The 24133-nt window shown below is 59.9% G+C and overlaps 1 protein-coding gene across 1 annotated transcript; it reads right to left on the bottom strand.

The window, feature by feature from the left end:
* Nucleotides 1-3809: 3809 nt before the first annotated feature.
* LOC113597004 (uncharacterized) lies at nucleotides 3810-6388 on the bottom strand. The gene is made up of 2 exons (XM_053212227.1): nucleotides 5352-6388; nucleotides 3810-5132 (listed from the first exon to the last, which is right to left on the bottom strand). The coding sequence occupies exons 1-2, from the start codon at nucleotides 6386-6388 to the stop codon at nucleotides 5012-5014; spliced, it is 1158 nt and encodes a 385-aa protein (XP_053068202.1). The 3' UTR covers nucleotides 3810-5011.
* Between the last annotated feature and the right edge of the window lie 17745 nt (nucleotides 6389-24133).

Raw genomic sequence — 24133 nt, 5'->3', positions numbered from 1 at the left:
AGGGTTGGGGGATGCTTGGCTAATGCCGACCGTGGCCAGCTGGCTCCTGGCTGTCTCGAGTCCCTCACGTGGTGGGAGGTCCAGCGGCCTGTTCTGGCCAAAAGGCCTCGGGGAGAATTTGCTGCAGAGGCTTCTTGGACAGGTTTCTCTGGCCATAAAAGGGGACAGATGTGACCCGCCCAGCCTCTTCCTCCTTTCTTTCCATTCTTTCTCTCTCTTTCACTGTGGTGAGGGCTGTGAACAATGTCTGAGGCTCCGGCGAATACTTTGCAACCCGTGAAGACCAAAGCTCAGACCCACCTACTACAGGCGTGGGAGTAGAAAGACTAAAAGAGTCTGGTCCTGGCCGAGGACAGCCCCCACGTCTACATTTCTGGTTATACCAGGACAATAAACCCCTATGCGTCGGATCGCCTGTGAATTGGGTTTTCTGTTACCTGCAGCTGAATTTATTCCTAATTGCCATGCCATCCACCCCTCCCCGCCCCCCCCCCCCCCCCGGGGACTTGCCTCTGCAGAGAAATGCATGCATACACACGATGCGTGGTGGCTTAGGGAAACCCTTACGCAGCCATTTCAGGCTATGTCCTCGGTCCAGATTCTTGGTGGTGATACCCCGCACTGGGAAACAAAATGAGAAAAGACAGTTTGGCAGATGAGATTGGGCAGCCCACCGAAGCCGCAGGAAGCCTGAGCGCCTTTCCTGGTAGGTGGGCAGCAACCCAAGGAAGCAGGCTCCCAGCCTAGGTATACCCAGGGTGCTCCGGTTGTGGGGTCTCCTGCCCTTGAACCCTCTGCTGTGGGCCCCAAACTCTCGGTGCAGCTGCTAGTGATCCCCCCAAATTGGAGTCTTTTCTATCACTACCTCCAGATACAAAGTCGTCTGTGTTTGGCCGAGGCCGAGCTGCAGGGGTGGGGGTGGAAGGTCATATTCGGCCATGGTTTTGCGTCAGGCTTCAGGGAACCACAGGCTCCAGGCAGTGTGAACAGGGCCGCACGGGGTTTCTCGGCTCTGCACACCCCAGACGCGCCCCGCGCGTCCACGCCAGCTTGCCGCGCGTGGAAATAAACATCTCTGCTCCAAGGGATCCCCCGGGATCCGACCCAGAGTCAGAGGGAGCTGTGTTCTGATTGGCGGAGGCCCGCACGGTCTGGCCAATCACCTGCAGGGAGGCAGCCCGCGCGGGCGTGCGGGTGGCAGGGGGGAAGGCGGCGGGAAGCCCCCAGCGGTTCAGAGCCGATTTCCAGAGCCGGCGGTGGGGTCTGAATCCGGGCTTTGCCGCTTCGCAGCTGTGCCCTCTTGGTCCCGTTACTCAGCCTCCCGGGGCCTCAGTTTGCACATCCGGGGGTCCGGGGTGGGGGTGGGGGGCGCTCCTGATGCTGGAGTGCCCGCTCCAGGGATGCGGGTCCACCCGTCTGCATTAGTAAGTGCTTTGTCCCCTCCTCTCCCCTCCTCTTTCTGCTTAAAAACAGATTGAACCTCGGGGAGCCTGGGTGGCTCAGTCCTTGAGCGTCTGACTTCGGCCCAGGTCATGGGTTCGAGCCCCGTGTGGTCTGCTTCAGATTCTGTGTCTCCCCCTCTCGCTGCCCCTCCCCCACTCATGCTGTGCCTCTCTCTCTCAAAAATAAACATTGATTTATAAAATTAAAAAAGAACAGACTGAACGTTGATGTTTCATGCCCACTCACAGCAAACATTCAGTAAGCACCCACTGTATGCCTACTGTGGTGCAGGGTCTGTTGCTGAGCACAGCCGTGGGGCAGGGTGAGGCCTCCGGCAGGGCAGCCCCTCCACGTTGGGAGCAGTGCCTGCGTGGGCCGGCTCCACCCCACAGGATGGGCAGGAGCAGGCGCCCTCTAGTGCCAAGGACGTCTTGGGCAGAGAGAGCACTGCATGAGAAAAATGCTGGCGGGACCAGACAGCTGGCCAGCTCCCAGCGGAGGGGACCCTGCAGGGCCTGGGCCACGTCTGGAGAGGGGGCCATGAGGCTCCGGCCCAGGATCTCACCCTGAATTCAGGCTCCCCCTGCTGCTCCTTGTCAGAAAAGGAAAATCATGGACTTGCCGGTCCCTCGTCTCCCATTTTCATGATGGGCTCAAGGTAGATGCCTGGCTACATCCGTTTCTCTTGGCAGCCTGCCAGTGCAACAAAGTGCCCCCAAACTTAGCGGCAACAGTATCCAAGGGTCAGGAAATGGCTTCCCCGGGGGGGTCCTGCTTCAGGGTCTCCCATGAGGCCGTGGTCAAGCTGTGGCCTGGGCCAGTGGTCTCTGAAGACCGGAGCTGGCTCGTGTGGCTGTTGGCAGGCCTCCGTTCCTCGCCAATGTGCAGGGAGTGACCCAAGGGAGGGCCTCATCTCTCTCTCTCTCTCTAAGTTTCCATATGTAAGTAATCTCTACAGCCGATGTGGGGCTCGAACTCATGACCTTGAGATCAGTAGCCACATGCTCTTCCAGCTGAGCCAGCCAGGCACTCGGGGCCTCCTATCTCTCGTAACCTGGTCTCAGAAGTGTCATGGCATCGCTTCTGCCCTATTCTATTGGTCACACAGACCTCGGCTGGTACGGTGTGGGAGGGGACCACAGGGACATGGGTACCGGGAGTGGGGCCATGGGGGCCATCTTAGAGCTGGCCCACCATAGATGGCTGCTGTGGTGTGCCTGTGTCCCCCATCTATGTGTTTGTTTTAGAAACTAATTAGCAGTTTTGTTATTTGTCTACTTACGTATTTTTTAAGGATTTTATTTCTTTAAGTAATCTCTGCCTCTAACATGCGCCTTGAACTCACGGCCCGAGGTGGAGTCACACGCTCCCCCGACCGAGCCAGCCAGGCACCCTCGCCAGTTTTGTCCTTAAGATGCCTCAAGTCCGGGGGCGCCTGGGTGGCTCAGTCGGTGAAGCGTCCGACTTCAGCTCAGGTCACGATCTCACGGTCCGCGAGTTCGAGCCCCACGTCGGGCTCTGGGCTGATGGTTCAGAGCCTGGAGCCTGCTTCCAATTCTGTGTCTCCCTCTCTCTCTGCCCCTCCCCCGTTCATGCTGTGTCTCTCTCTGTCTCAAAAATAAATAAACGTTAAAAAAAAAAATTAAAAAAAAAAAAAAGATGCCTCAAGTCCGTCCTCACGTCCATTGAAGCAGCTTGAGGGCCACACCTGGAAAGCAGAACGTGGCTCTACTGCCGGGATTCTTCTGGAAACCCTTCTCGGAGGCCTTCAGACTCCTATGGCCTCAACCCGTCCAGTTTAGACGAATAATTCCCTTGGATACTTTTCAGGTTTCTTTCTGCTGAGAACATTAATTTGCTGAAAACAAATCCTTTTTTGTGATTCTCTCAGGTCTTGCCTGTCTTGGTGATTTCGGCAAAAGAACAACCAAACTGTCCCTGCAGCCTCGTCGGTCCCGAGGAGAGGTCAGCATCCCCCCCACCTCAGCCCAGAGACTACCTGCCCCCCTGGGAGGCATGGACAAGAGAGGCCAGGGCCAGGCACTGCTGCCTGGAGGGGTGTTCTGGACATGGGTGTCCACCATTATGGACAAATGAGCCAGCTGCTAAGGACAGCACAGGCTCTGGTGATACTGCACGGGGGGAATGGCCCAGGGCCAAACGAAGGAGCATCCGGGAGACAGAAACGGGGCCTTCAATGCTGGGGACCCATTACATCAGCCTTCCAGGGTCAGGAGATAATTTGTCAGCTCTCTGCCCCATGTGGCCCCTGTGGAAATCAAACAAGCAGTCTTGCCCATTTTTAGAGATAAATTAAACGCATCAATATAAAAAAGTCAGGCAGCAACGCGGAGAGGAGAGCGTGGGGAGGTGGACAGAGCTGTGATTTATTGGCCCTTTAATAAGTATTTCTGGGGCTGTCCTGGCTGCCTCCCGCCAGTCGCATGGTGGCCGTGAGCCCCTCCACGGAGATCGTGAGGGGCGCTACCACCCCGACTTGCCAACCCACCGGCCAGAGAGGTGGCTCTCCTCCCAGCTGGTGTCTCGGAGCATCCAACACAAGCTGCATGGGGAAAAAGACGGAGAAGGAATGAGGGGCCAGCCGGCAGGGCGAAGGTCTCACCAGCTACCCTGGGGCCAACTCCTGTGCAGTCACAGTGCACCGAACACCCCTCTGACCTACACCTGGGTTTCAGCATCCAAGGAGCCTGGAGGGTCCTCGCTGGCTATACCTCTTCAGTATGAACCTGCAAGGGCCCTGCGGGGCCACTGCCCGCCCTCCCACCACAGGCACCGTTCCCCTGCACGCCCAACACCAGCCACGACCACCCTGTAAAGTGTACCAGTCTGGTAGGTGAGAAGTGACCCTTCCTGGTTATTTGGACATGCGTGTCTGATTTGGGGCGGGGGGGGGCTGGAGCACTTTTTCATCTTGTCTGGAGCCACAGTGGGGTGTGCTGTTTTTCTCCACTGATTAAATAAAGACCCTCTGACGTGTTGAGAATGTTATACACAGTGGCCCAGTTTGTTGCCGTGCACGGGTTTTGGGGTGGGGTGGGAGAAGGGTTGACCTTGATCGGAAAGGTGGTCTGCGGATTTATAGTGGATTTATATTCACTACTTTATTGTCAACCAATACTTAGGGAGGGCCTCGTGGGAAGCATGCAGGACACAGCTAGAAACACAGTGGGCAGAAAGAACTCGAAACCTAGTAGAGGGAAACAGACTTAACAACCAGGAAACTGGAGAATGTCAGAGGGCGTGTGAGCTATGGAGAAAAAGCTGGGAGGGGGTTGCCAGTTTACAGAGGGGCCAGAGGAGGTCCCTCTGAGAAGACAACATTTGAGCAATCTTTGACAACAAAGATTTGAAGGAGGACATGGGGCACCTAGATGAAAAAGAGAGGTCCCCAGAGACATAGATGGTGCAAAGGCCCTGGGGTGAGTACAGGACTGAGTGTATTCCAGCGACTGCAGAACAGCCAGAGCAGGGAGGTGGTCAGATGGCGTGGGGCTGTGGGCTCCTAGGAGGACTCTGGCTTCTCTTCTGAGAGCTGGGTGAGCAGGTGTCAATTGTATAGCAATGCAGTTTGGGCAGCTGAGTGGGATTCCCAGTGTGGGTAGAGAGCATTGAGGCTGGGAGCCAATTTACAGAGGTTTGCCTCCCCAGCCCTCCACCCCTGCCAGGACCTGGGGTTTCTGAGGCACACCCAGGCAGCCCTTGGGGTACAGAGACCCTGGACAGGTAAGATATGCCGCCTCCCCCCCCCCCCCCCCCCCCCGTACTCTCTGCAACAGAGAGGGGAGGGGAGAGGACATGGGGTGATGCTTGTTGCGGAAGCCTGGCTTCCATTGTGCACAGGGGCGAGGTGTCACCCATACCCAAGGGCTCCCCGTTAGAGTGGGGACAGCACCTGCTTGGCTCTGTCACTCAGCCCATTCCCCTTCCTGCAGGCCCAGGGCTGGCCGGGGGCCTCATCCTCACTCTCCATCAGCTGGGGCCGGGTCACATGTGGTGCTGGTGGGTGTACGTGCTGAAGCTGCGGGTCCCTGCGGCTTTTGTGCGGATCCCCGCCCTGGGCACCTGGGCAGGCCCGAGGCGGGAGCCGGCCGGCCACGGACGGGGGGCGGGGATCCGAGCGCTCGGCCGCGTGGGCACCGGACCGCAGGAGAGACGGAGCAAGGTCCTGTGCTGGAGATTCCGGGTCCCCGCGGGCCTTTAGAACCCGGGAGAAGTTGTCTCCGCGGAAGGGGCGGGGGTCGCAGCCGCTCAGATTCTGAAGCAGAGCCGACTTAATGGAAATTCTCCCGAAGCCTTTTCTCGCCGCTCCGCCGAGGGGCTGGAGCAGAGGGAGGGAGGGAGGGAAGAGAGCCCGGAGGAGGGAGAGGCCGGCCTGCCTTGGGGGGCGGGGGGCGCACCTGCAGGCCGCCGCCTCCCGCGCCCGCCCGGAGGAGGAGCGACAGGACCCCCCGCCGCTGCGGCCTCGCGGGCCCAGGGACGCCTTTGTCTTCGGGTGAAGGGACCCCCTCCCAGCCCGCCGCAGAATGCGCAGCCAGATGTCGCCCTCCGCGCTCCGAGGGGGCCGTCTCGTAAATTTTGCGTCTCTTTTTTGTAGCGAAGCGCTGGTTCTCCTACAATAATGACCTTCCCGGGCAGAACAGCGCCTCCTGCTCCCACTCCTGGTTGGAGAGTTCGGGTGCCCGGGGCCGAGGAGGGGCGGGCGAGCACTGACCCGGGGCAGGCTGGCGGGGCCGGCGGGGGAGGGGGAGGGGCCGTGCACCTGCAGCACCTCCGGCCCGCACCCCGTCAGAAAGCAGGAGCGCGTCCACACCCCCAGCACAGGGCAGGGTCGCACCCGGCGCGGGAAACCCGAGCTCCCCGGGGGCCGAGGGTCGGCCACGGGCGGGCCCCCAGAAGCGCCGGCGGGGCCGCACGTAGAGCCCATTGCGCACGCGCCTCCTGCCCCGCCCACCACGCTCCCATTGGGCGCTGGGCCGCCGCCCCGCGTGATTGGCCCGGGCTGCCGTGCTCTCGGCCAATGGGCGTGTGGCTCCTGGTGAGCCGGGCGGCGGGGCGAGGCGGGCTGCGGTGGCGCGGTTGCCGGGGCCCCGGGGCCTCTCCTCGAACGGTCGTGTTGCCGCCCTTCGGTGCGGGCCGTGAGGCCCCGGGTGAGCCTGCGGTCCCAGTAGTGGACCTTTGCACAGTTGCGCAGTCCGCCCAGCGCGAAGCCCCCGCCCCACGTTGGCCGGGGGCAGCGCTGGGCGACCCTCGCAGGGTGTCGTAGTCTCCCCCCCCCCCCCCCCCCCCGCCACCTGTGCTTACCCCCTTGCTGTCATCCTGCCCCCAAGAAACAAGGCCTTAGAAAGCAAACAAGCCTACCCTTGTAAAAAAACAAACACTATCACCAAAAAATGAGCGATTGGAGGTAAAGACAAAATGTTTCTTTCTTACATAGTTTATAAATTATCTTCAATGGATATATAATTTGTAATGAAAATATTACTTTTTTAAAAGTTAATGGTACACATTAAGGGAAGGGAAGCAAAAATAATATAAAAACAGGGAGGGGGACAAAACAGAAGAGACTCATAAATATGGAGAACAAACTGAGGGTTATGGGACGGGTTGTGGGAGGGGGGGTGGGCTAAATGGGTCAGGGGCACTAAGGAATCTACTCCTGAAATCATTGTTGCACTATATGCTAGCTAACTTGGATGTATATTTAAAAAATAAATTAAAAAAACAGTTAATGCTACACTATGAGAATAACACTAAGGAAAGGAACAAGTGTTGCCCGGGGATGTAGAGAAAAAGAAGCCCTCATACCATGCTGGTGCAGCCCTTAGGGAAAACAGTCTGTCCACTCTCAAAGAGCTAAAGATAGAATTACCTCCCACTGTTAGCTAGATGCCCAAAGGAATGGAAAAGAGGAGTTCCAACAGGTACTTGCATTCCGATGTTCCTTGTACCATTAGTCACAACAGGGAAAATGCGGGAACAACCCAAGTGTCCATCAGCAGATGAACAGATAAACAAAGCGTGGTCTCTTCACACAGTGGAATATTATTCAGCAATAAAAAGCCATTGTGACATACTGCTACAACATGGTGAGTCTGGAGGACATTATACTAAGTGACATAAACCAGACAGGAAAAGACAAACATTAGATGATTCCACTTATGTGAAACCTTTAGCATAGGCGAACTTTAGAGACAAAGTAGATGAGCAGTTACCAGGGGTGGGGTAGGGTGGACTATGGAGCTATTGCTTAATGAGTACAAAGTTTCTGTTTGGGATGATGAAAAAGTCCTGGAAACGGGTAGCGGAGAGGAGATGGTTGCACAATATTGTGAATGTACTTTAATGCCACTGAACGGTACACGTAAGAGTGATTTGAAAATGGCAAATTTAATGTTCGATCTATTTTACCACAATTTTAAAAAGTAATGATGAGGGGCACCTGAGTGGGGCACCACTCAGTGGGTTGTCTGTCTGTCTTCGGCTCAGGTCATGATCTCACGGTTCATGAGTTCGAGCCCCACATCCAGCTCACTGCTGTCAGCCTATCAGTCAGCGCAGAGCCTGCTTCGGATCCTCTGTTCCCCTCTCTCTGCCCCTCCCCTACCTGCGCTCTCCCCAAAGTAAATAAATATTTAAAAAGCAATGATGTAATATACCAAAACCATGGTAAATTGCATGGTGTGTGAATTACAACTCAGCAAAGCTGTTGAAATATTTAAAGCAGTACTCTTGGAAATAGTGTCTGCTATCCCTGCTCCAAAAGTGCTCTTGACCTGGGTGAGGCAGGATTTGAGCTCAGAAGGAGGTGTTGACTACTTCTGGGTGGGCTGCCTTAGCAGGTGTGTGTGGCTCCTTCTCCATCCCGCTGGGTGAGCTGTGAACAGGGCCTGACCAGGAAGCCCACCACTCCAGAGGCTGTGTCCCCTACAGAGACAAGGCCCCGGAGCACACAACCGCACCTGATGGGGATAAAACTAGACCCAGCTCCTCACGTAGTGCTCCCTCCACTCCTCCTCAGCTCCGCCCCCTTGGGGATCCAAGCAGAAACCGAGCAGAGTCACCCCAAAAGGTGTCTTGCTTTTTACTCTCACAGGGCAGCCTCCTCTTTGGTGCCTAAGTTACCTCCCTTCCCATCAGGAACACGGGCGCGGGGACGGGCGGGGGCGCTGTCCACTGGGTGCAGAAGGGTCGCGGGGCGGGGGGGGGGGGGGGGGGCTGGAGAGCGACCAGCTGCCCCGCCCCGCCCGCGCGTCCTGCAGGTCGGCCGGCCTTCCGGGCCGCGGCCGCTGGAGGGCGCCCCGGGACCGCTCCTGCCGACCGGCTGGCTCCCGCCGGGAGGGCCCTTGGCGGCGCGGGAGGTTGATCTCCTGGTTCACGCCAGAATGGTGGGCGGAGGGCAGGAGCGGGAGGCCGCCAGAAGTCTTTAGACCTGGTCCCCAGACCCGCCAGGCGGTCACTTCCCGCCCCAAGGCTGCACTGCAGCTGGCGAGGTAGCGGCGAAAATGCAGCAAAGACTTAGTGGGCGGAGTAACCGCTTTGCGTTCCTTCCAAGGCCATGTGCCTCCCTGTTAACTGCTTGGTGCGCGGCTCCTCTGCAAGCAAACCTGAACTAATCCCGCCCTTATGAAGCCGTGTCCCTCTCGGGTTTCACTGGCCCATCCTCAACCCCTCTGTGCCTCAAAACTCTACCCTAGGGAGAGTTGGGGGATCCTCAGCAGGTGACCTGTGAGCAAGAACCAAGAGAGTGACTGTCACCCTCTCCTTGCACCTCCATGCCTTTACCCCACCTGGCAGGACCTCTGGCTGCAGCAGCTGGCCTGGAATTCAGGCTGCCTCCCAGTGGCCTGGCTGGGAAGGGGGCAGCGTCCACACCGACGCCTCCCCTGCGTGGGCTGTGGAGACTGCAGGGGTCTCCTCTTCGTCTTCCAGGGAATCCGCCCAGGCTAGTTCCGGAAAGCGGGACCCTCAGCCAACCCTTTAACCCCGCAGCCCTTTCCCAGCCTCCGCCCTGTGGCTCCTGAGTGCCAGCAGATGAAGGTCTCCGGCTGACCACTCTGTCCTCCATGGGAGTTTACTGATAAGACCCTGTCTGCCGCAGGTGGCCCAGACACAGTCACTTGACATCAGGGGGACAGACGTGGTCTGGCTGTTCAGGGTGACAGTGAGAGCATCACTGCCGTGGCCTGTGATAAGCAGCAGCCCTTTGGCAAGTACCTGTTGGGGGGAATGGCAGCTGATTCACTGGGACCCCGCCTGCAGCCCTAGGAGAAGCCAACAGCCCCCCAGGCTCCTGGGAAGCAAGTTTGAGGAGGTAGCCCTGCTGCCCTTGCTGGAGTAGGGGACCGGGTGCAGCTTGGGCAGGGGAGCGCTCCAGCAGCTGCATGGGCTCCCAAGCAGTGGCCAGCCCTGGGTCAGCTGGGTCACAGAGCAGCCAGCCCCTAAATCATTCTGGGCCCGGCCTGCCCGAGGGGGAGGCTTCCGCTCCAGGTGGGTGACTGGGGCCCTAGCTATCACCTCCACGGTCTGTTTCCTCTTTCCTGTGCCGGCTCCCTTGGCCTCCTGGGGCAGCCTCCTCTTAGGTGGAGCCTCCCAGCTTCCGGAGGCCTCCGTGGGAGAGCAACAAAATACCTCTGAAAGGAGCCTGTGATGTTGGGAAGCTCTGGTGCCCCGAAAGTTTGTAGGGCAGGCAGCCAAGAAGCCCAGAGTGCCTGAATCTTAGGTGGAGAAGTGGGTCTCACTCAGCATGGCAGAGGGGGGCAGGCACCGCCCACCACTCGCAGAGTCTCCTCCACATCACCCTGGTGACTCTGCCCAGCACCCCTGGGCTGGCTTTTCCTTCCCTCCCTGTGGTCAGCACAGAGGGTCCTTGCCCCCCAAACAGCAGGGAAAGGGTGCATCCCACTCCCATGTCCACCCCGAACTCTCACCAAGGAGACGCCCAAGAGGAGGGCGTGCTGTCCCCTTCCCTCTGCTTCGCTTCTTCCTGTGCGCTATGCGCCCAGCCACCCGGATGGGGCCTGTTTAATTGATTCAATTTGTCTAACAGTAAAAACACTCTGCAGATGTCAGCCTCCCAGCACCCCACCCCCAGGGAGGCAGCAGACACCTGCCAAGGCCCTGGGGCTGGGAGTCCTTCCAGGGGCCACTACAGCCAGACTGCGGGGGAGGCCCCTGGCTCCCAATGCTGCTTGCTGGGAGCTGGAGCCAAAGAGCCACCTATGGCTGAGGGACTGTTCCAACAACCGCCGAGAGGCATTCTGAATGCTGATCAGATTAGAATCTTTCTCAGGGAATTACGGGTTTTTCGGACTCCCGGTTCCAGGCAGATGACTCCTGTTTTGGTCAAGGCCCTATTCCTGGACCAGTGTTAGGGTTCCATCTTCTCCATCCTGTAGGGCTTGGGGGCTCTCTCAGGTCACTGTGGGATGTGAAGGGGACTGAGGATTCCCTGGGGCCTGACAGCACCCCCCTCCCCCCCCCCCCCCCCCCCCCGCCTGGCATCTCCCCCTATAGCTTGGTGGTCTCCTTGGTTGCCACCTGGTGGAAGAAAAGGAGCTGAGGCTCTGAGCTCCTAGCTTGTTGGGGATTCCAGGCCCCTGTGTAGACAGGGTACTCCTGCATCTCAGGTCGGGGCAGACCTGCAGTGCCTCTGTCTGCCTGTGGCGATGTGTTCACAGCCCCCGCCTCATTGGAAAATGCTTTCCAATGCATTTTCTGGCCCTTTCTGGGGGGAAGGTGGTGGGCTAGGAGGGAGGCTCGGACCTGAACCCCTCCCTCCGTGTGAGGGCCCCTGGCTCCTAGAGTCACCACTTTCTACCGCAGAGGGAGACCCCTGGAGCGAAGAGCAGGGATGGTTTAGGGAGGGTGTGCACAGCTGGCCAGGCCGTGCTTCTTTCTGCCCCACCCCCCACCCAGTCCCATCTGGGACAAGAAACCTCAACCATGATTGGGAAGGGGCTGTCACCCGGAATACGGCCACGGGTTAGCCAAATCCGGACACCCAGTCTCCCCTTCGCAGCCCTCCCCCACGTGCACCTTCTCGGGAAAAATCGGGAGACTTTCTATCATTCACTTGTTACATTTTACAAAGATCCCAAGCTCATTTTTTATGGCCTCTTCTCCACAATTCCTAGGAGACAGGGAGAAAGCAAGGGTAAGGGAACCGAGCAACGGAGAACGGAAAGGGCTTGTCCAAGGTCAGACCCTGCACAGGCCGCGTGTCAGGCGGTTGATTCTTTCTGTTGCGTGTGAATAAGCTAGGGGCTGGGGGAGGCCGGGCCCCCCCGAGCGGCCATTTTGGAAGGACGTCGGGCGGCGGCCTGCAGCCCCCCACCAGCTCCCCTGCCGCCCCGGCTCCGGGTGGGGGGGACCCGGGCGGCAGGGAGCGGGAGGCGGGGCCCGCGGCGCCGAGGAGGAAAGAACAAAAGGGAGCCCCGCCCCCTCTCCCGGCCAGCCCGCGGCGACCAATCGTTGCGGCCGCTGCTGATGGCGCTCTATGATTGGCTGAACGGAGACCAATCCGGCGCCGGAGCCGCGAGCCCGTGCGGCCCCACGTGGGGCGGCGCGCGCGCGCGCGGCCCTTCGCGGGCCGCAGCGGGCGGGGCGTGTGCCTCGGGGCCGCGCCTCGGAGACGGGACCGGCGACCGCGCCCGCGCTCCGGCCCTGGGACCGCAGCCGCAAGGCTCCCCGCGCGATCCAGCCGTCGCCGAGGCCCCCGAGTGCCCGGAGCGCGCGAAGTGCTGTGCCGCTTTCCGGGTGATTTGCTGTGCGGGGCCGGGGTGGTGGCTGCCCTCATTGCACACGCGGAGGTGAAGTGACAGCCTCAGAGCCACCCAGCCTGTTAGGGAGGAGGCCGCTGAGGACACTGTTTCCTGATCCCGCTGCTCGGCCACGGAGCATCCCTTCCCCTGAGGGCCTGGGCGCAGGGCTCCCAGCCCACCCCAGCTCTGCACCCCCAGAGGACTGCGCTCAGGGTGTTACGGGGCTAGGCCCCGGAGGCTGGAGCAGGTGGGGCGGGAGGAAGGACCAGGTGGTTTGCTGTTGGGTGGTGGAGGGACCTGGTGGCATCAGTTCATTCATTGACTGAGTCAGCTATTGATGCTTCTACGGTAATGTCCTGGGGATACAAACACCAGTGGCCCCAGCGGGGGCTTGGGGGCTAGCCTCCCCCTGGTTTCCATGAGTTACTCCAAGCTACACCAAAAGGAACATACAAGAATGTTCTTTGATAGGAGTAATTGACATGGTCTTACATTTTCATAGCACCCTTGGAGGGGGTATTTGAACTGAGGGTTGAATACACGGAAGTCCAGTGAATTAAAGGAGAGAGAGATTGTGCGGTACCCAAGGCCAGCAACAAAGGGGAGCTGTTACCGCTCCAGACCTGAAGGGCAGTGGTGGTCCTGGGAGAGGCAGAGCCCGCAGGAGCTGTGACCTTGGGGAGAGGGACGCTGCGACCTGGCACGGAGGAGAATGAATATGTATACTGACCTCACTTTCCTCCTGCCTGCTTTTCTTGTCTGCGGGCTCCTCATTGGCTAAGTCCAGCCAAGCAGGGGCAAAGGAGTCCCCACTGATACTGGACGGCCTCTGGCTACTGTGTGCAGGGCAGCTGGGGCAGTAAGGTGCCCAGCGCCCTTTCTGAAGTGTGAAGAAAATCATCTTTGAAATGTTGCTGTTTTGTTTCGTGGGCAGTGGCATACGATGTAAGTGAAACGCGTGTGCATCCTGTGCGGAGGTAGCCTCCAAGTGGGTGGGGGAGGGCACAGCTGAGTCCCTCCCTCTTGCAGAAGCCTTTGGAGCCTGTCCTGCGAAGGCATCAGGCAAATGATGAGTGGAACACAGGCAGGGAGGTGCACGAACAGCACTCCTGTCCGTGCCTATGGGCCATGAAGTACAGTTGCCTCTCCTCCTCCAGGAGGCCTTCCTGGTTGCTCCGATTTCATTAACAGTTGTCACGGGGGACTAAATCCCAGTGGCGGGGACTGGCCTTGTTCACTGTCCTCTCTTCACAGCGGTCGTACACACTGGAGAATGAATGGACCATGCTTTTTGCCTGGATGAGGCCAAAGACTGTTCCTTCCCTCTGAGGCGGGGGCCATTTATTCGCCCAATAAACCTCTTTTCAGGGGCCTTTCTCTGCCCAGCCAGGGCTCCCCCCTCCCAGGGCCCCAAGGAGAAAAGGATGTGTTCCAGGAGCGAAGTCCATGGTCGAATAGCACAGCCACACATGCGTTTAGGATGAGGAAGCCTGAGCCAGGGACTCCTTAGAGGTTCAGGAGACAGAGGAGTCCTTGCAGACTGGGAACAAAGGAAACAGGTGGCACTTGTGATGGCTCTGAGGGGCAGGTAGGAGTTGGAGCAGTGGACAAGGTGAAGCCAGGGGCAGAGCTGAAGCCAGAGGTGGAATCACGTGGCATCTGGGAGCCTGATCTCTATATTCATACTGACGGAGCCACCCTGCCTGTCCTCCGAGGCTGGCTTCTCGCTCAGCGCAAACCGTGTCATTCGTGGCATCACTGCGTCTGTCTGGGGCTTGTTCTATTTCGTCGTATGGGCGTGCCACGGTTTACGGTCCCGGTCTCCTGCTCGCGGACACGGGAGCTGCCTCCAAAGTTTAGGAACAGTAGTGCTGTGGACATTTTAGCGCATGTCTTCCGGGTTTGTGCCTGGCAGCGGAATGCCGGGGAGGCAAATGTTCAGCTTTGGTAGATGCCACAGTCCTTCAGGTGGTGGTCCTGACCGCCGTTTCCACCAGCAGTGTGGGACGGTCCTGGTGGCCCTGTACCCGCGCCAGCCCTCGGGGTTATTTGTCCTGTACTCTTTGCCATTTGGGGGCTGGGGGGACACATTCCATCCCTCGATCGTCCTCATGTCCCCGTGAATAGGATGCTGACCTGAAGCAAGGGGTCGTGTCCCGGGTATAAGACGGACGCTCTGGGAGGTGAAGCCACGGCTGTCGGTGAGCCCTGGAGCTGCTTCTGGAAGCCCAGTCTCCATGCTTTCAGAAAATGGAATGTGGCTGCTGTGGCTCTCTGGATGGCCGCGGGGCCTGGAGCTCCCATGCGGGGTCAGGACTGGTGCGGAAGAAACTGCGCTGGGGAGGGGACTCTGGGCTTCGGGGGAGGGTGGGCAGCGGCAGGGGCTGTGGGAGCCCAGGAGGGGCGGTGGGGAGGGCGGTGGTGTCAGCAGGGCCAGCACCCATCTGGTGGGGCTTTGCCGGGTGCACGTTTGTGCCCAGACCCCGCGTTGGGTGCCGGGACATAAGGGTGAAGGCACACGGGCGGGGGCCCTGCCCTCAAGTTAATGGCAGTCCAGGGCAGCAAGGCAAAATCAAGGAAACCCACAATAAATACCTAATTACAGACTGCGATGAGCTCCCTGTGCCGCGAGAGGGCTGACCTGGCCTCAGAGATCACAGCCTCCCGGGGACTCTTGAAGGAGGTGTCCCAGCAGCATGCGGATGAGGGGCCGGAGGAAGGGGAGAGCTGGCAGTGAGGGCCCTCGGTGTGTGGCCCGCAGCCACAGAAGGAGGAGCCCCAAGAGCCTAGGGGTGGGCTAAGCCATACCCAGGCTCTCCGCAGGAACTCCAAAATAACAGCGACTTCGACAGGGAGGCCTTTCTTTCTCTTTCACATGAAAGCTCCGGGAGAGTTTTGGAGGCTCCAGAGTCATCAGGAACCCAGGCCCCTTCTTTCTTTAATATTTAAAAAAATTGTCTTACTGTTTATTCCTTTTTGAGAGAGAGAGAGAGAGAGAGAGAGAGAGAGCGCGCGCATGAGCAGGGAGGGGCAGAGAGAGGGAGACACAGAATCGGAGGCAGGCTCCAGGCTCCGAGCTGTCAGCCCAGAGCCCGACCCGGGGCTCGAACTCACCACCGTGAGATCATGACCTGAGCCGAAGTCAGACGCTCAACCAGCTGAGCCCCCCGGGCGCCCCAAGAACCCAGGCTCCTCCTGCCGGTTGGCTCCGTCATCCTCAACCGTGGCCTCCTCCTCAGGATCCAGTGAGGCTGCTCCAGCCATCAGTATACATTACCGGCGGCAGGAAGACACAAGGGACGAAGAGGAGCCTGTATTTAAGGACCTTGCCATTGCACATGACATTGCTATGCACCCCGCTGGCTAGAACTCGATCCCCGTGTGGCATCTAGCTGCAAGGGAAGCTGGGCAGTACGATCTCGCCCCTGGACATCAGTAACTGGAAACCAGGGGCTGCTGCTGAAGGCCAGAAATGACCAGTGGATCGGATCCCCGTCCTCCCTGCACAGAATATGTCCCGCAGCGTCCGGCGGCAGAGGCCGCGGGGTCATGGGGCATGCTGGAGCCTCCCCACGCTGTCCTGTTGGCACCTCACTTCAACTCATTTTCACAGATGAGGGAACTAGGTCTCAGGGGAGCAAGTGGCCTGTCCAAGGGCCCACAGCTGACAGGCCAAGAGAGGCAGGCCCTGCTGAGAATTTTCCAGAACTTTTACCTACCGGGCGTGCGGTGGGGGTGGTTCAAGACCATGAGGCCCCCATCACTCCCTCACCCAAGATGCCTCTTCTCTCCTGGTCTCTTGTTGACTGAGGCTGTCGCTGCCTCCTCTTTAAGCAGGACACAGGAGTGACCATAAACCCCCTCCTATCTTCCAGAGCACGGGAGGCAAAGCAGGGACAGTGACAGGTGGCCAACCTCTGGGTGACCAGCGTGCCCTCAGCACTGGATGGGAGCCCAGGCAGAGAGGAGAGGACCTGGAGCTGCCCCTCGCAGTCCTGATGTGCTCCCCCCTGCGCCCCCTCTGCTCACCCCCACCCGCCCCACAGCGGATCAGCTCTCCGCTTGGGCCCCAGGGCAGCATCCTCCAGGGCCAGAACTCAGTCTCAGTCTTAGTCACTGATGCTAACTCCCTGCCGTATTCTCTGTCTTCACATTCACCTTAAAACTCACAAAGGGGCACACGTTTATAAAAATAAAAGCAGACATTTCCAAGGTGCATAAGGTCAAAAGTCAAATTCTGCTCCGCAGGTGTGCTGATGCCTGGGTCGCAGGACCCGGAGCTGAGAGCTGACTTGGGGTGGCGGTTGCCAGGCCGTGTCTATACCCGCGTGAGTGCCACACGCACACAGATGCACGCACTGTGCGCTGCCCTGCGGGCCGGTGTGCGGCCGAATTTGCTCAGATGGCTGCAGATGGGCACGTGGGTGCTTCCAGTTTTCCGTGGGAAGCGTTGGCATTGCGGTATTTGCGCAGCGGCTTTGTGGGCGTGGGTCCCCAGAAACTCACCGCCCTCTCTCCCTCATCAGGCCTCCACCCCCCCCCCACCCCCCCCACCCCCGCCACCAGAGCGCCTGCGGGACCAGAGCCACCGGGAGCAGGGGGCACAGTGGCCTGGAGGCTGTCCTCTGGCTGCCTGGGGAGAGGCGGCCGCAGGGCTCCGGCCCCAGGCACGGCGCTGGCCTCTGGGTCTCTTGTTCCTTGGCTTTGCTTCTCTCTGCACGCTGGCCTCCTTCTCTTCAGGTTTCTCCATGCCGCGGGGGGGACGGGACATGACCCAGACAGGGCCCAGCCACCTGTCCCAGCTTGGTTACCCAGTAGGAACACAGGGTTCTCTCTCCACGTCCAGGAAAGGGGCCAGGGGTCAGCGCACTGCGATCTCCAGGCCTGGGTCCCGAGCTGCCCCCTGCCTTGGGGGTGGGTGGTGGCTCTACAGATCCGGTGAAGGCAATTCCTGCAGGAAGCGGGGACATCTGCTATGGGAAGAAATGGCCGGGAGGCCCACACTCTGGCCCCGTGGAAGCCGCACATTGTCCCTCCACTCGCGCCCCCCCACTGGGGGGCCCTGCCTGGCACAGCTTACTTCCTTCCCAACAGAGGTCGACCTGGGTCACTTGACTGTGACAGTGGGAGGCGACCTGGGCCACAGTCCCCTGCGGCGTGTCCACCTCCCTGAATTCTGGTCAGGTTCTGCCCGGTGTCTGCAGCCTGGAGGAGATGCCAGGGCTACCTGCTGCCAGCACGTCTGACGCTGCACAGCAGGAGGAAAGAAGAGGGAAGGAGGAGAGAATAAAGAGCCTTCAACCCCAGACAAGTCAAAATGATGTCCTTGCTTCTCCCCACGGGGTCACAAGCCACCGTCGGTATCTGTGACCCCTCTGCTGCTGACTCTCCACGTTGCCCTCGCCTCCAGCCAGTGCCTCGGACGGGTGGGTTCTTTCCCTGCTGGGCTGATCCAACCTTTACTGCCGAGGGGGTCGGGGCCCTTGTGCCTCTTGCCCTCCTGGGGTTGCAAAGGTCTCCCACCAGCACATCAGCATGGCCCAGGGGAATGCTCCTGAGGTCCCCAGTCCCACCTGCGTCCTGGAGGTCAGACAGGTACTCCACACCTTCTTTCCCCATTCACTCGGTGTGGCCCCAGCTCCTATTTTCTGGGCTGGCAGTGTCCTCCCCTGGGAAACACACTGCAGACCAGCCTAGCTCGGAGTCAGGACAGAAAGCAGAACCGAAGATCACGGGTGTGACATAAGATGCTTGACCTGCTCCCCCAGCTCCCGGACCCAGGTCCAGGGCTGAGCAAGAAACACCCCTTCTGTGGGTGTGTGGGCTGCACCCCTGAGCCTGGGCACACAGGCCCGGCTGCGCGTGGCCCAAGGGTGGTCGCGCTCCTTGCTGTACCTGTGCTCAGAAAGGAGTCCCTTGGTTGCAGGGACTGGGTGGGCTTTCCTGAGCACGTCGAGGGGTCCACAAGGCCCATGACACAGCCACACCGAGAGCAGCGCCTACTCCTGGAGGGCACACGCCATGATGGAAGGACCCAAAGTAACCCACTGGCCGCTGCACAGCTGCCTGGTCCCCTAGGATATTACAGTTGGGATCTGAGGTCTCTTGTTGTTGCTGACAACTGGGTATTTGTCCGAGGGGATCCAGGTCAGCTACAGGGAGGAGAGGTTCATGGTGGGGTCCTTGTCCATATCCTTCCCGCCTGCCCACTGACGGCGGGGCAGGGGGGGGCGCTGACAGGCAGCCCCGGGGCGGGTCACATGCCTGCCTGACCGTTACTAGCTCTTCTGCAGCGGGGCCTCCGATGATATTCACATGAGCAGGCAGGTGCCCGCTTCTGGGCACAGTCCACCATGTCGGTCCGCTCTCCTTCTTGAACCTGCCTGAGTCATCTGTCAGTCATTTGCTCTTTCCAAGTCCCTCACATCTGGCCAGATGGTCAGACACTGCCCAGGACTCTGTGTAGACCTTGGCCTTGGACATCCAGGGCCTCTGGGATGACTGTCCTGTAAAGTTATGTCCTCTGGAAGGACTGTCCTGTAAGGCAGGGCTGTAATGGCACCGTGGTCCCCTTGGGGCTGGTGTTGGCACACAGGTGAGCCCACGCTGCTTCCTCGGCCAGCAGATCAGGGGGCTTCACAGAGGCCGTGAGTTTGCAGCAGGAAGTCGGCTCCAGCGGCCTCCTGTGCCTTAGGGCCTGCTTGGCCTCTTCTGTGGGCACCCTTTCTGCTCCATGATGGACAACTGCTGGGTGCACCTGCTTATGCTCAGGTGGGCAAGGGAGCGCCCGGTTTGACAGTTGGGTCTCAAGGTCAACCCACTGCCCCGCAGTAGCAAATAAATACAGGATGTCGTGTAAATTAAAATTTTAGGTGAAGGGCGCCTGGCTGGCTCAGTCGGTAGAGCTTGTGACTTTTTTTTAATGTTTTTAATATTTATTTATTTTTGAGAGACAGAGACGGAGTGTGAGCGGGGAAGGGGCAGACAGAGAGGGAGACACAGACTCCAAGGCAGGCTCCAGGCTCTGAGCTTCAGCACAGAGCCCTACGTGGGACTCAAACTCACGAACTGTGACATCATGACCTGAGCAGAAGTCAGATGCTTCACTGACTGAGCCACCCAGCTGCCCCCACAGCTTGTGACTCTTGATCTCCAGTCGTGAGCTTGAGCCCCACGCTGAGGGGTAGAGTTTACATAAAAATTTTAGATGAACAGTGAATAATTTTTTAGTATGAGTATATCCCTAATACTTCACGGGCCATACTTACGCTAAAAGTTATTCCTTGTTTATCTGAAAGTCGAATTAAACTGGGTGTCCTGTATTTTTATCTGCCGACGCCCATGGGTCAGGTACGCAGGCCTCCCTGAGCACAGCACGAAGCCAGGAGACCCAGGTTTCACTTGGGTCCCCCAAGAAGTCGGTCACCAGCTCAGGCTCTCTGGTCCACCTGGTGCCGACGCAGGCCTTCGCTGGCCTCCGAGGCTGGCCTGCGAACCGAGGGGCAGACTCTGATTGGCTCAGCTTGGGTCACGTGCCCACCCGAAGCCAATCACCTTGCCAGAGGGGCCAGGCACCCTGATTGGCCCGGCTGGGGTCATGTGAGCGAGGGGAGGCGTGGCGGCCCGCGTGGCTGCGTTCAGGTGGCCCTGGGAGGCCTTCGAGGGCTCGGGACTTTCTCAGGTCCGCGGGCCTGGGGCGGCGTCGTTTCCCGCTCTCTCTCTCCCCGGAGGCTCGGGCGGAGGTTGTCGCCGCGCAGGTTGGTGCCTGGCGGCGGCCTCGCGCGCCCTTCCCGTAGTGACCCCCCGAAACCCGCTTCCAGCCGGCGGCCAGCGGGCGTCCAGTGGGGAGCCCCGGCCCCCGGGTACCTCGCCCAGCATCGGAGGGGCGGCTGAAGGGCGCGGCGGTGAAAAATACAATTACCCTGTCAGTGCGGGGGCTCCCGACGCTCGCCCTGCTCACTGCCGGCCCCCAAGTCTGTTTCCTATAAGTGAAAACAGATTTCCTGACAAGGGGCAAGATCTTAAACTTGTTCAAAGGCTCCCAAATAAAAAGGGTGGTTTTAACTTTCCCCGCTCAGCAAACCAAATTGTGAGGAGGCCTCTGAACCCTTCCATCGCTGCGGGCAGGGCTCGGGGTTAGCCCACCCCCGCTGCCATCTGGAGCCCGAGCCCCGGCCTGCAGAGCATGGTTCCTAGTGGTCTCAGGGCCAGCCTCCCCCAGGGTCAGGGACCCGGGCCCAGAGGTTGTCTTCCACGTCACTATTTTCTGAGATGATGCGGATGGAAGGTGGTTCCCACCCATCAACCCCTCCTTCTGCCCTCCTCTGAAAGCTGCTTCAGCTTGGATGTTTTTCTTTGGATGAAACCACTTAAAGGAAGCTGCTGACGTGCCCCTAGAAGTACTTTCAGCTGGGGGCTGGGTTTCCTGGGAGCAGAGCAAGAGGGCTCCCTTCCTTGGGCTCCTTGACCTGGACTTCCTGGCCTCACTAAGGAGGGGCCTGCTATCTCTCTCCGTCTAGGGAGACAAGGCCGGTGAAGGTTTTTTTCTGGACCGTAGGCATTGGCCTTGGACACCTTGGGTGCTGGGTGAGTACCTTGCCTTTTCTCCCTGCAGACAGGTGCAGTCTGCCTCGGGAGCCCTGGAAAATCAGACAGGAGACGCCCATGGGAGAGGGCCCCCGCCGACTGAATTTGGGGCAGCATGCGATGAAGAGAGCACCTGAAAAGTCAGGGTGACTAAGCCAGAGAAGGGGGGCGATGTCAGGGGAATGCGGAACCAAGCAAACAGCGTTCTGAGTTTGCGGTGGCGTCAGGTGCCCGTGGCCTTGTGGTGTGCTCCTTACGAGCCCTTCTCTGGGCTGCAGGCAGCTTGCTCTGTTAGCTCACCGCCAAGGCAGTAACAGGGCAAGTGTTTGGGTGCCATCCAGACACGGCTGCTTCCAGGCACTGCTCCTTCCTGTTTCGTTTGGGAGGGCCTCTCCCCAGCTGTCAGGACGCGAGTGGGCTGAATGGAGTCAGAACACGTGTCTGAACCTCACACATTTACATCTGATGTAAATGCTGGAGAACTCGGCTCACAGACTCCATCCCCTCGCTACCGTGCCAAACGGGGGCAGTTTGGAGGCTGCCCCGTCCCCTTTATGCCTGAACTGGGCCCTCTCAGGACTCCCAAGGGTGTGGGCTGGGGCTGGGAGGCTCTGCAGAGGTGGGTGTCAAGACTACAGAACAGTGGGTCGGGGGTCCAGCCAGGTCAGCGGGCCTGCCCCCCCCCCCCCCCCCCCCCGCCCCACCCCACCAGCCAGTTACAGCCTTGACGATTGCAGCGGCCTCTCACCATCCTGGCCAGGCTGGCCACGTGTGACCAAATCTGCCATGCCTTGAGTAACCAACTGGCTTTTTGTTTCACGGGAGCTGGTCTGGGCTCCTGGTAAGGAGGGCGATGGAGGGGGTCCCTGTGCAGCCCACCCACAGCCACCCAATCCGTCTGAATCCTCCTGGAGTTCTGGTCCCTCACCGATCTGACGGAGACTCGCCGTGCGGCCCTGTGTCCAACTGGACACATGAGAGTGTGAGTCTCCCGACAGGGCAGATCCCAGGAGCTGGGGCCCGGGGACGTGGCACCCGGCGCAGGGAGGAGGGGCAGCAGAGAAGGGGCTTTGACATCTCCTACCCTGGCTTCTGCTCAGAAGCCTCCTCCCTGGAGGCTTCTCTGCTCACCTGGCCCGGAGGCCTGGGTGTTGCCTCATTCGTCTTCCTCTGGTGCTGTTTGTCGCAGAGCACTTGTCGCTGCAGCCCCTATGTTTCTGCCATCCTCGGGGCTGGTCAGGGAGCTGCATGGGGCCATGGCATCCCAGACTAGCGTGGGGAGGGGGCGGCTTGTCCGGTGGCTTTGGGACCCCACCAGGCCTTCTGCACCCTTCAGGGGTGGCAGGTGGGTGCATCCCTGACACTTAGGTGGTTCTGTGATCATTTGTCAGAGAAGGGGGTATAGCCCCCTCCATGCACCCCCAGGGAAGCCCCTGTGAATCCCTGGGCTGAGCCTCTGGGGAGGCCGCAGTGACCCTTGGTGGATTTGCTGTGGCACCTTCCTGGGCCCCGAGGAATCGCCAGGTGAGGGACAGCGGGGCCCTCAAGCTGGGTGGGGGTAGAGTCTGGCTCCGCTGCGTCCAGCCTGGGTCCTGGTGTGTGTCCCCAACCCCAAGTCCTGTCACTGCTGGCCAGAGGATGAGGAGACAGGGTGCTTAGGCATGTGAAGGGCCCAGCCCTGGCCCGGCCATTGTCCTTTTTCCCTGGGGCAGCGGTGTGGGGCCCAGAGGAGGGCCCTGCCCGCATGTGGCTCCAGAAATCCCTTCTGCCACCTCTTGTGAACCTCACTTTACTCTCACCGGTGGGCAGGGGTCAGGGACCCTGTTTTACAGATGAGTATTCTGAGGCCCAGGCTCACCCCTGCCGCCTCATCCTGCCCACCTCCATCTGTCGTCCTCTCTGGAGGCCCGAGTCATCCGGCCTCTTGGTGCCCCTGCCAGTGGTGGGCACTGAGAGGACTCAGCCTTTAGCGACCCCCAGCCTGTCTGCCTGGAGCTGGTGCGCGGAGCGGCCCTGCTTTCGTCACCGGCCACTGTCCCGGGTCTGAGCAGGGGGCCCGAGTCAGGTGCCCGGAGAAGGGCACAGGAGGCCTGACTTTTAGAGGAGAAGCAGCTTTGGAGATGTGCTGGCGTTCACTGGGAGCCCTGGGGACTGGGACGGGGTGGCAGCAAGGGGGCTGAGACCCCTGGACTCCCGGCGGGAAGCAAAGGAGCCTTTCAGGGGCACTCTCCTCAGTGCCACCTCCGTCCACTTCCTTAGCTGGTACCCCGGGGTCCCCAAGGCAGGTCCCTCCTTGCCTCTCGCAGGGGCCGTTGTGGCCCGCGGCCTACAGCTGGCTGTGTGCCCGATGCCCCCTCGCCGGCCGGGCCGCGGAGCCAACCTCTCACCTGTCTGCGGCCCGGGTCTGACACCAGCTCCCACCCAGCCCTGGGGCCGGGGCATAAACAATTTTAGCCCCGCGTCCCCAATTGGTTTGTGGTATTAAAAACGAATTGCGATCAGCCAGGTTGTCATTTCTGCCTGATAAAACATCACTTGTATTGATCTCCCCCACCTGCTGCCATCATTTATCCTGCTTCGACGCTTCACATAATGGCTCGTTTGTCTTGATCAAAGTGTAGTCCTGCACGTTTAACCCTTGGGGCTCCACTCGTGTCCACCCCCTTCCCTCACTTGGGCCCTGTTCTGTGGGGTAGGAGGTTCTAGAAGGCAAGGGCCACCTTGAGTTACAGTGGGAAATGGGAGGCGACAGGGAGGGAGCTGGAGGGGCTGGGGGATGGGAGGAGGTGGTCCTCGCTTGCTGTGTCCTTGAGGTCACCTGCCCACGTTCCCGGTTCCGTGGCAACCCCCCCTCCCTTCCCCTCCCGTGGTTTCCCGCCCTCAACCCCCCTGAGTCCCTGGCGTGGCCCCGTGCTCCTGGCCCCCACCTCAGGCCTTTCTCTGGGCACCAGCTCCTTCCCCTCCCCGGGGCTGGGCTGGCCCCTCTAACCCTGACCCAGGGCTGCAGAGGCAGTGGTCCCAACCTGATTGTGGACCCTCTGCCTACGGCCTCGGGTGCGTCCTGCTGTCCGGGAGACTCCATCCTGCGCTGGGGTCACGACCCGGCCTGTGCGGAACTCTGGCTCCAGCACCAGGCCCGCGTGCCTCCCAGCCACCGGCAGTGTTCCTCAGCTACTTTCCGCCTGCCCTGCCCTTCCTCCAGGACGGCCCAGGTATCCCCTCTTCCAGGAAGCCCCCATTGACGGTTCCGGGGGTGGTGGTTCCTTTGTGTCCTTGGATGTCCCTGTCGGTCTGGCTGCAGCAGGGAGCTCAGTGCTGGAGCT

Source organism: Acinonyx jubatus, chromosome E1 (genome assembly GCF_027475565.1).
Source record: "Acinonyx jubatus isolate Ajub_Pintada_27869175 chromosome E1, VMU_Ajub_asm_v1.0, whole genome shotgun sequence".
NCBI classification, from domain to species: Eukaryota; Metazoa; Chordata; class Mammalia; order Carnivora; family Felidae; genus Acinonyx; species Acinonyx jubatus.
The sequence above is the reverse complement of the archived record's forward strand: the minus strand, read 5'-3'. Positions and strand labels throughout refer to the sequence as shown.

What these genes read in the sequence shown, in the direction of transcription:
- LOC113597004 (XM_053212227.1), bottom strand. Translation starts at nt 6,388, where the DNA reads ATGGGCTCTACGTGCGGCCCCGCCGGCGCTTCTGGGGGCCCGCCCGTG. An exon ending in GACAGAGCCAAGCAGGTGCT is followed by an intron (nt 5,133 to 5,351) that starts GTCCCCACTCTA and finishes CAGAAACCCCAG; the next exon opens with GTCCTGGCAGGGGTGGAGGG.